The 11,161-nt window shown below is 36.1% G+C and overlaps 1 protein-coding gene across 1 annotated transcript; it reads left to right on the top strand.

Annotated features, from left to right (window-relative positions):
- Window positions 1-3,101: 3,101 nt before the first annotated feature.
- On the top strand, window positions 3,102-10,055 carry LOC121912000 (solute carrier family 22 member 7-like). Its single transcript, XM_042434012.1, has 10 exons — window positions 3,102-3,485; window positions 4,473-4,576; window positions 4,984-5,138; window positions 6,203-6,371; window positions 6,744-6,867; window positions 7,149-7,258; window positions 7,465-7,679; window positions 8,363-8,471; window positions 9,400-9,606; window positions 9,977-10,055. The coding sequence occupies exons 1-10, from the start codon at window positions 3,105-3,107 to the stop codon at window positions 10,014-10,016; spliced, it is 1,614 nt and encodes a 537-aa protein (XP_042289946.1). The 5' UTR covers window positions 3,102-3,104; the 3' UTR covers window positions 10,017-10,055.
- Window positions 10,056-11,161: the final 1,106 nt, after the last annotated feature.

Below are 11,161 nucleotides of genomic sequence, written 5' to 3'. Positions count from 1 at the left end.
TGATTTTCTGAACATTTGACCCTGATTTGTGATCCAGTAATCTGAACTTTGATATTTGTGTCAGAGGGTAAATGGCATTAGATTAGAGTGTAGATGTATGTGAAACAATAAAAGTAGGTGACCTGATGCCCTAATGGATAAGGTATTGTTCACTGGAGCTGAGGGTTGAAAGTTCAAGCCCTTGGATTGTAAAGATAAAATAAGATGTATAGTCTGGTTTAGCAATTAAAATTCTTTCCTTTGAAAAAACACAAGAATATTCTGAGTTTTCTGACACTTTTTCGTCTTTCCTGAAGCAGAGACCTTCAGTCTTTTAATGTTTTACTGCATTTCAACCACACATCAGAAGAACAAAGTCACACCTGGTTAATATTTCACTTTAACCATGTTGTGTCATGTCATCACTGTTTTCATTGAATGTGTTACACCTTTCTCTTGTACGGCTTTTTCTTTCACAATAAATGGGGAGAAACATGCATAAATGTGCATTTGGGTATTTTGTTTAGTCTTTTCTTCCTTCTGTTGACGTGAAGGTAAAAACGTTCATGGTCTGAGAGTAAAATAAAGTAACGTGAATAAATGTTGACTACATATTAATCACCTGACTGCTACTGGATCCTGGAAATGTTCTTTAATGTAATAATATATTAAATTGTTCATGGGTTGTCCTCTGTAATTAATAACACCTGTGCTACTATTTTGTTCCCACAGTTTAATCATTTGAGTGTCTCATTACTAAATATTGCAGATTGCTCCCCCCCTTCCATATCTGAGGGTCTTGATCTTTGTATGAAGTGAGCATCCATCTGCAGCTTTGTCAAGTTTTTCTGAACTGGACCAATACAAAAAAATACAATCATCACAAGTTTTTTTTATGGTGAAATATAAATAAATGTTTTGATTTTTTTTTTTTTTTTTTGCAAAAATCCAAACAATATTCCCTTGTACTATCTGTAAATTGAAAAGTGAATGTTGAAGAGCACAAATGGAGAAAACATAAATTGACAGTCCACGATGACATATACAAAGAACTTATTACTGTTAATGATGGGTCTCTGTAAACTAAAGAGTACAGTCTAGACCTGCTCTATATGAAAAATGCCCTGAGATGACTTGTTATGATATGATAAACATTCCTTAAATACATTCCTCATTATAAATTCCTCCCTAGAATCTGGTATTTTCCCAAACCCTTTTAAGACCGCGACTGTAAAACCTTTACTCAAAAAGACCTAGCTTAGACCCCTCCTCTCTTAGTAATTACCACCCCATTTCAAATCTACCTTTCCTGAGCAAGGTTTTAGTGAAGGAAGTGCTTAAACAATTAAACAAACACCTGAGAATGGCATTCATGAAAATATTCAATCTGGCTCCAGAGCGAACCGTAGTACAGAGACAGATCTTGTCAAAGTTTTAAATGATCTCAGATTAAATGCTGATTGTGGAAACATATCGGTCCTCATTCTCCTTGGCCTTAGCGCTGCCTTCAACACTAGTGACCACAATCTTTCACTTAGCTGTCTTGAGAAATGGGTTGTTCTCTCTGGTACGGTTCTAAACTGGTTTCAATCATATATCACTGGAAGGAAATTCCATGTCAGAATTGGGGAACACATATCGGAAACAGAAAACACTGATTATGGCGTGCCTCAAGGCAGTGTCCTGGGGCCTTTACTGTTCTCAATTTACATGCTGCCACTGGGATCCATAATCCATCAGCATGGCGTAAATTTCCACAGCTATATGCTGACGACACACAACTTTATGTGTCCATTAGGCCAGATGACCCAAATACTCTGTCCATCAATGAATGAATGAGCAAGAACTTCCTAAAGCTAAATGAAGATAAGACTGAAATCCTCCTAGTTGGCCCAGGAAATAAGAGGGAGCATGTTCTTGCTAAACTGGGACATCTGGCATTGCAGACATGACCACAAGTAAGAAACCTTGGTGTCATTTTAGACTCTGACCTCAATTTTAAAGCCCATTTTCATTGACCAAAACTGCCTTTTATCATTTGTGCAGTATAGCGAAGGTGAGACCTCTACTGAGCCAGCAAGATGTTGAAAAGCTTGTTCTTACTTTTGTTTCTACTCATCTTGACTACTGCAACGCTCTATATACTGGCCTACCAAGCAGCCATCGCAAAACTGCAAACTATTCAGCAAACTGCTGCTGCCAGGGTTTTAATAAAAACTAAAAGGAGAGATCATATAACTCCTGTTTTATTCGACTTACACTGGCTCCCTGTATATTTTAGAATTTATTTTCAAGTCTTTCTCTTAGTTTTTCAGGCACTAAATGACCTCATCCCCTTTAAAAATCACAGACTCCCTATTGTTTTATCATCCTTCATGTCCCCTAAGATCTTCCACAGCTGCTTTTTTAACTGTTCCCAAGGTCACCACAAAAACCTTTGGGGATGCTGCTTTTAGCCACAACGCCCTGAAAAACACTCTGCCATTAAATATTTGACTTGCTGACTCAGTGGACAGTTTTAAACTACAAGTCAAAACACACATTTTTAATATAGCCTATAACTAGCAGCTGTCTGTTTTAATCTTATATGATTTTCTCTAATTTGTTTAATAACTGTGTAACTGTAAATACTAGTTTATAAATAGTAACACTCATTTTCCTCTTTCCTCCTTGTGCATGTTTTAAACTTGTGTTTTAGTTTTTGCTGTTGAATTGTAAAGCACTTTGAGCTGCATTCTGTGCATGAAATGTACTATCTAAATAAAGTTCATTTAAGTTCATTGAGCAGTTGTACCTGATGTACATCAATTTGTCCAATGAGTAAACTATTCGACAACTTCTGTCTTGTAATATTTAACTTAACAATGTCCAAAGGTGATATAGAAGTTAATGATCAGGTTGATTGGATAGAAAAGGCTGCTCAGCCTAAACTCAGTCCTGCTCACAAAGGAAGTCAGACAACGCTGCAGGGAGCAGCATTTCAGTGATTCTCATTAAATATAAAACCTTCCATCAGTTTCATATTCAGGTGAGCAATTTCATGTTTTTCATCAAACTGTAGATTTTTAACTGCTGTTAACATAAAATGTGTGAATCTGTTTCTTGCAGCCATAAGCAGAGTGAAGATGAAGTTTGAGAGCATCTTGGAGGAAATTGACGGTTTTGGGCCTTTCCAAATCGCCATCATCGTCTTGCTCTGCACCCCTCGAATAGTTCTGCCCTGTCACTTCTTACTGAATAACTTCATCGCTGCAGTGCCTCCTCACCACTGTGACATCAGCACCCTGGATAATGGAGGACTCTTCAGAAATTTAACTCAGGCGCAGAGACTGACCGTCAGCATTCCTGTGCGAGAAAATGGGGATCCAAAATCCTGCGAGATGTTTGCAGAGCCTCAGTTTCAGCTCTTATCCAACAGCTCCGACAGCAACGACCTGCAGACAGTTCAGTGTCAGAGCGGATGGGTTTACGACAACTCCACCTTCACCTCCACCTTAGCAACAGAGGTACATCCACTCTGATTTTTTTTGTATTAAAGTAGGAAACATTATAAGTAGTTAAAAGATATTTACACTACAAAAGTCCTAAAGCCATAAAAAGACCCACAATGGACACCAGGGACATGTGCTTTGTTTAGTTTATGGGTTTTAATGATGTGTCAAATAGTTTACTTAGTAAAATTACAAACAAATGTGTTTTCTGAGGCTGAGTCTGATATTTTTATTACACTATTATCCCTAAATTTAAAAAGATTTTGGCTAAAAAGTCAATAAAACAAAAGGGATTTGGTGTTTCTCCACTAGAATTACAGTAGGTTTCTGGCATTGTGGGACTTTTTAAACTGTATTTAGACCATATAGGAAGATGGAATTTGTAACAGTTAGTAGATTATTAGTATATAATTATAATGATGTGATCATACTGTTTTAACTGTAAAAGTCATCACCTTCCTCGCAATTTTACACATTTTATCATTATCATTTCAGTTAGAAAGTAAATTGTTTTATTGCATTCACACAGTACAATATATTGTTAATCAATAACATAAATTTATGTTTAATTGTGTAATGAATGAGTTCAGTATTGATGAGTAAAAGGAAAGGCAAGGAAAGGAGATGTGGAAAAAATTCAGTTACAAATAAGAAAATCATCACACAGTCTCTCAAATGTGTAAAAATAATAAAATCTTCGAAATCTTGCAGTTCTTGTATCACTGATCTTAACTTGCACCAAGTCTTTTTTTTAATATGTTTCAGCTTCAGTCTCCAATTCAGGCTGATGAGACAATTACATATTCATTAAAATCTTTTTCTAGTGCAATTTTAAGTGTGACAGAAACCTTTAAACGTACATTGTCTCCTGAACAGTATCTAATTTGCACTTTCCAGCACATTTAGCAGAAACTGTTGTAAATAAGATCTCTTTTCATCGATATACACTTACTGTATAATGAACAACATGACTCTCTCTTTACCTGTGATCTCTTCTTCCAGTGGGACCTTGTCTGTGATAGAAAAAGCCTGACCAAAACCACAGGCACAATCTTCTTTTCCGGAGTGATGATGGGCGCGATAGCTTTTGGGTTTCTCTGTGATAAGTACGTGCGTAACAAGTATGTCTACCTGTAACATTCTGATGATGAAGAGTAAAATCTGGCAGCTCTAATAGTGGATTGTCTTACTGTTCTCTCACTTAAACATGAGATTATTCAGACTTCATTCATCATATCAGTAACATTTATCAGTACCCATATATTTTGTCAGATTTTTGTTGCATTATGTTTTATTACTAAACTTTCATTAAACCTGTGGAAAGTAAGAAAATCGATTTCTTTTTCTGGACAAATATTCAGCTTTTTTGTTACTTATTTCCTAATTAATATATTTAAGAATATTTAGAATCCCATTTAACTTCTCAGAAAACTTCATTTTAAAGGAAATTTACATCACAAAAACTTCATGGTCATATTCCTCTTTTTCTTTTTCTTGTTCTATTTTTTTCCAGGTATGGGAGGAAAAACACTCTCTTGGCCTCGTACATCATGGCGATGGTGTTTGGCTTCTCTAGTGCGTTTGCGAACTCCTACATCCTGTTTGCAGTGCTGAGATTTCTCACTGGGTTCGGGCTGACAGGAATCACCATCAACTCAATAGTTCTGAGTGAGTGGTTTGCCATACAAGCCTACATTATCAACACATACAGTAAACCATATAAATGGAAACTAATGAAGCTTCAGTCATCCAAATGTGTCAAATCAAGTAGATATCTTTCAACGTTACAGTCTTTTTAGTGCCAAAGTCCCTCTTTTTGTTATCATTCCTCCACCATAGCTCAACAGGGAAACACAAAGAGGGAATTTGATGCTAAAAAGACTGTAAAAGTGTCAGATATCCACTTGATATGACTAACTCAGACTGCTGAAGCCTCATATAAGCTTCACATCTACTTTTAAATGACTGTGTGGACACACTGTTTGATTTTGGCCTCCATCACTTACACATTGAAAGCACATTTGAAGGGGATCTTTTAACAGTCAGTATGAACACAGTGAATGATTACAGCGAGGAAAACCTCTTTCACTGTTCATATGGACACCTGACAGCTGTTTTGACTTGAAAAATCAAACCATAGAGGTGGAAGATCAGAAAACACTCTCATGAGTTGTTTCTGTAGCAGTCATGTGAATCTTTCTGGAAATCACTGACAGAATTAGTTTCACATTTTGGAAAGTACATGTACTTGTCAAATGCAAATACATAAACCTTGGCAACTCTCCATCTGTATGGTAAATATGAAACTGGAACCAGCCAGCTTAGCTTAGTACAAAGACTGGAAACTAAGGGAAACAGCCAGCCTGACTCTGTCCAAAGGTAACAAAATCCGTCCACCAGCACCTCTAAAGCTCACTAATTAACTTTGATTATAAGAATCAAAGTGTAAAAATGAGCATTTCATGCTTGTCTGGGGGCTTGTGTGTCAGACTATTTCCTGGCAGGGAGCAGTAACTTCCCGGAGTGTCTGCTGGTTGCCTGGCAACTGCTGAGAGCAGTTAAATTGGGTGTTCAAGATACAGGGAGTTTTTAAAAGTTCAATATCTAATCTGATTGCGAGCGTTTAACCAAAATCCCAGTGAAATCAAAATGAAACAGAAAGAAATTGCCAAATATCTATTTAGTAAAATATATGGTTGAATATTTTTTCTGTCTCTTGCCTCCCCCTGCAGGCATCGAATGGGTCGACGTAGGTCATAGGTCGTTTATCGGTGTGATCGGCAGCCTGGCCTGGTCTGCAGGTAACATGCTGCTGGCCGGGTTTGCCTTCCTGGTGAATGACTGGCGGACACTGATCATGACTGTTACAGCCCCACTGGGGTTTGCAATTTTGACCTGGTGGTAAGTGAAATATCTTTTTTATTTTCATGCACTGGGATGTTTGGCTATTAAAAACTGTCATTTAAGATATTAACAAGTTCCTTTTGCTCCTTCAAGCTCAGTGCTTTGGCTCCAAATAAAGCTTTTACAGTTTAAACCTGATCAAAATGGTAAGATATAGATGATACCTTGTTGATATGAGTCCTCTTTTTGCATCTACTTAAGGGGAAAAATATGTTTTTGACTCAGTGACTAATTTGACTCAGTAACATTTCTCAAAAATCAGCCTTGTTCTAGAGTACAATTTCTCTTGGAAGTGTTTTAACATGTGATTTGAATAATGTTCTATTTAATGTGTCCACTCATTAATTATTATTTTGAATATAATTGTAGGTGGATTCCTGAATCTGCTCGATGGCTTTTAGCCAATGGTAAAATGGAAAAGGCCCAGTATTACCTTGATAGATGTGCTAAGTTCAACAAGAGACAAAAACTGTCATCCAAATTAAAATTAGAAGTAAGTGCCAGCTTAAAGGTGAATGGATTGTTTAACACTTAAACCTATTTGATTGTGTGATCTTTTAGATTATTCTGATGTGAGTAAAAAGAGGAAACAATCATATAAACTGGTTCAGTCTATGTGTTGCATTAACTCATTTATCTCAGTGTCCACAGGTCAATTGCTTTTTTATACGACCATATGGTCAAAAAATTTCAAAACCTAAAACTTTTTAAATTTAAATGATGTCAGATCTGCTTGTACATGTCACTTAACATTACATCTCTTCCTCTGCACAGACACTCTCCAACATACAAATCCTGGAGAATCAGGACAAAAACTATTCTTACCTTGATCTACTTAAGACCCCAAAGATGAGACAGTTAACTCTGCTGACTGGGATTGTGTGGTGGGTGTCGCCTCAAAAAATGACCTAAAGATATAAAAAAAGATGTATTAAATCATTGTGAAATCAGTCATTACATAGTCTTGATAAATCCTCAAGATATTTGTGGAAGTCATGAATGTTTGGTTGAATCTCTTTCAATATGCAGATACATGGAAGGGGACAAACAGAAATGAATCAGCGATATCTTCTTCATTTCTACTCTGCAGGTACGGAGTTGCCTCGACGTATTATGGAATCAGTCTGAATATCAGCGGATTTGGTTTAAACATGTACCTCACACACTTCATCTATGCTGCCATTGAAGTTCCTGCCAAGCTGATGGTCTATTTCTTGCTCAACATCATTGGTCGGAGGAAGTGCCAAGCTGGCACCCTGTTACTGACGGGAACCTGCATCGCCATAAACATCTTTGTTCCAAAAGGTCATGGAACATTCTGTTTTACTACAGTTGCTACTTCCGATTGTGTACTTATTGTGTAGGAGCTGGTTTTTTGTACAGTTAACAGAATTACAAAGTGTTATATGTTTTGTTAAATTATATTAAATGACCCTTCCAGGACCTTAAAACAGTTAAAAAGACACTGAGAAAAAAAATCTTCAACCATTAATTTCAGTTCCATTTTTATCAGGTTTTTCTGTAAGGCTGCACTTGTTCTTTTTCAACAAACCAAATCTCATGAAAAGACCCAAAATCAACAATGTGTTACTCTGTCTGTTAGTACTTTCTGACTTCTCTACTAAAGATGTAAATCTTTAAAAATGGGTCGCAAATATATAGTTTCATTTTTAGCTGGGCACTGTAGTTTTTAGCGAACGTTACTTAAACAGGATGACATAGTGCATTTGTTGGGGACTATTTTCAGTGGCAGATGAATCCACATTTGATGCTCTAGTGAGTATTTCTGGCAGCAGGATGGTGTGTGTGTTCATGGTGATGAAGGAACATGTCACCCAGTGCAGCGGTGTGACTCATTGATGTGTTTTAATAGTTTTAGGACAAAAATAGCTCTATGGCAAGAGGAAAAAGATATATCAGGCTTCGAATGCACAGTCAGAGCATCTAGAAAAAAACAATTAACACATATATGTACTTGTTCTCTGTAGATCTGTGGCATGTGCGTGCCACTGTGGCCATTCTTGGAAAAGGCCTATCAGAAGCTTCCTTCACGACTATCTTCCTCTACACGACTGAGCTTTATCCCACAGTTGTAAGGTCAGTCACTGTTTCTACAGTTTAATTAAAAAGTTTAAATAAAAAGGGTTTTATTTATATATGTATACATAATTCTGGTGATTACTTTGCTCAGTCATGACATTTTGCTCTTCAAGTCCTTGTGTTACTGGGCCTACTGGACTCCATTTTAAGTGAAGTTGGTGGGTAAAATATTATAATTACCAAAGCGAAGATGGCCAACCTTTTAGAATAAGACCCATGTTGTAAAATAATGCATTTTCCTTTAATAGTATCATTTAGATTTTAATTCAATTGTTGGCATATTGTCCTGTGTTTTATATACATCACTTCATCAGGCCAACTCACCAGTTATTGCCAGTTATCATTAACATTTGTCTGTTGTTATTTCTTGTTGGACTAAATCCAGCTGCGTTAAAGATAAGCTGTTTTATTATTATATCTGCTGCCATAAATATATTTTAATTTAACTTTAATGTGAAACAGCAGGTTGATCAGTTTAAATTACATTTCATTTATTTTAACATTTTATTCTTTGTACTTAATGTTATTTCTCTCTATACCGACGTTATATCTTACCCCCCTTTCCATATTTTTTTCCAACAGTTTTGATGTGATTGGTGGACAGTTTGGACTGTAATTTACAGACAGTAATACCCAGTGGACTTCATTTAATGCTATTGTTGTCTCTCTCCTACCACCGTCTTTTCACCATTTATTCAGTCACCTTAATAACACCTAAATTTCCCCCACGGGGATCAATAAAGTGTTATCTTATCTTAGTGGCACAACTTTGGTGTTAAGTTTCCACAAAAACTGATCAGAAAACTAAAAATGATGCTGATTATAAATCCAGTGAAATACCTCAAAAACACTGCTCCTTTCCTACCTACAGTAAGGCCACACTCAGATTCTCTCAATGTACTGTGTATTCCTTCTGTCTCACCAGACAAAACGGTCTGGGTTACACCAGCTTCATAAGTCGTGTGGGAGTGTCAGTCGCTCCGCTCATCCTGCTGCTGGAGGACGTATGGACTACTCTTCCTCAAATCATCATCTGCACTGTGGCCATCATATCTGGTCTGGTGTCTTTCCTGCTTCCAGAGACTCTGGATGTGAGGCTTCCAGAGACCATTGATGATATAGAAAAGCCAAGGTTTGTAAAATAGTATATTAAAGCCACACTATACATAGAATCTCAGTTAGTTTTACTTTGCTGCCATCCTGTGGTCTTATCCAGAATTACACTGATGCTGTATAAAATGAAATCATGAAAAACTGTCAGCCCACAATCAACTTAAAGATTAAAAAGGATTATGAATATTTTGAAAAATCACTTTTAAATTAGATTCATGAGATTAAATAAAATACCTGTATTTGAGTTTCTTTATATAGAGAATTTTTGGGAAATTTGAAATTAAAACAATTTAAAAAAGGAGTATGGCTACATAGCTGATGGATGCAAAATAAATAAATAAATAAAAAAAACATCCAATTCATGACTTTACTGTTTTGATTCATTACAGAAGGAATCATGTCTCCTCTCACTCCTTGGAGTCTTCGTGAGTTTCTCTGGAGTCAAACAACACAACAAACACTTAGTTTTGAAGAAATAAGTTCTGTGAAACAAGGATTTTGTTTCTGTGCTCATACACATCATGCAGAAGTACCTCAATCAGCTGTAACTGCCTCCTGTCAGTGTAAACAGTGAGAGTGAGAACAGGTAATCTCATCAATGCAATTTCGAAGAAAACTCAGGTCAAAATGTATGTGTACCTCAGATGCTTGCTTTTTAATTTTTTTTTTTTTTTTTAATCTTTCGTTTGGTTTTATATGGTTTTGTTGAGGTCTTGTGGTAGGGTTGTGTTTGGTGGGTGGGTGGGGAATGTAGGTTTGTTTTTAGAAATTATGAATAAAATTTGGAAAAATAAAAGTGTGTTTTTTGTGTAGTTTGTAACCATCAATACAGTTGAACATTGAGGATAATATTCATAAAGTACAAACTGAATAAATTACACTCGTCATTGGTTAATCTGCTTTATGGGATTATTTGATCTGAATGATAAAAATAATGTATGTGGGTTTCAGTACACCACTGACTGTAGTGAAATAGAATAATGTGATTACATCTTGGTAGATACAGTTTTCTCTTTTGTTACACTTCCATCTGCATTGACTTCATCACATGTTTAGAACTTTCATGGTGGTTTCCACAATGCTCAATTGGAGCTTTTGCACATGTTTATTTAAGAATAAATTAATATGCAGGTCCCTCAGGGTATTTGCAATCTTTTGATTATAGGAATTAGCACGGATTTAACCAACCCCCGCAGTTTATTTGATAGATTAGATCACATTCAACGTAACCTTTTGCACAAAGTAAGAACCAATACAATAAAACTTCAAATGTACAGAAAACAGTTAATTAAGTGTATTGGTGTAAACATTAAAGTGTATGAGTGCTTGAAAACCTGAGTGAAAGATGTTCACATAATAAAGTGCATATACCATCATAAAAATATAAAACAAAGAGTGCATATTTATCAATCTCAGGAGTAAAAATGCATGCTACATGTTGCTCCTGACAAGTCTCTCAATTGTAGCATTTTTTAAAATTGCCAAACCTGAATCATCTCTAATCCTAAACCTAAAAATAACTTTGGTTAAAGGATCTTGTTGGCAGCCCTACATGCCTCTATCGGAAATATAAA

Source organism: Thunnus maccoyii, chromosome 14, assembly GCF_910596095.1.
Source record: "Thunnus maccoyii chromosome 14, fThuMac1.1, whole genome shotgun sequence".
Classification (NCBI taxonomy): domain Eukaryota; kingdom Metazoa; phylum Chordata; class Actinopteri; order Scombriformes; family Scombridae; genus Thunnus; species Thunnus maccoyii.
The sequence above is the reverse complement of the archived record's forward strand: the minus strand, read 5'-3'. Positions and strand labels throughout refer to the sequence as shown.

Excerpts from the sequence above, each read along its gene's own strand:
- LOC121912000 (XM_042434012.1), top strand. The coding sequence starts at position 3,105 with ATGAAGTTTGAGAGCATCTTGGAGGAAATTGACGGTTTTGGGCCTTTC. Across the intron at positions 3,486-4,472 it reads CCTCCACCTTAGCAACAGAG|TGGGACCTTGTCTGTGATAG; the intron begins GTACATCCACTC and ends CTCTTCTTCCAG. Across the intron at positions 8,472-9,399 it reads CTTTATCCCACAGTTGTAAG|ACAAAACGGTCTGGGTTACA; the intron begins GTCAGTCACTGT and ends CTGTCTCACCAG.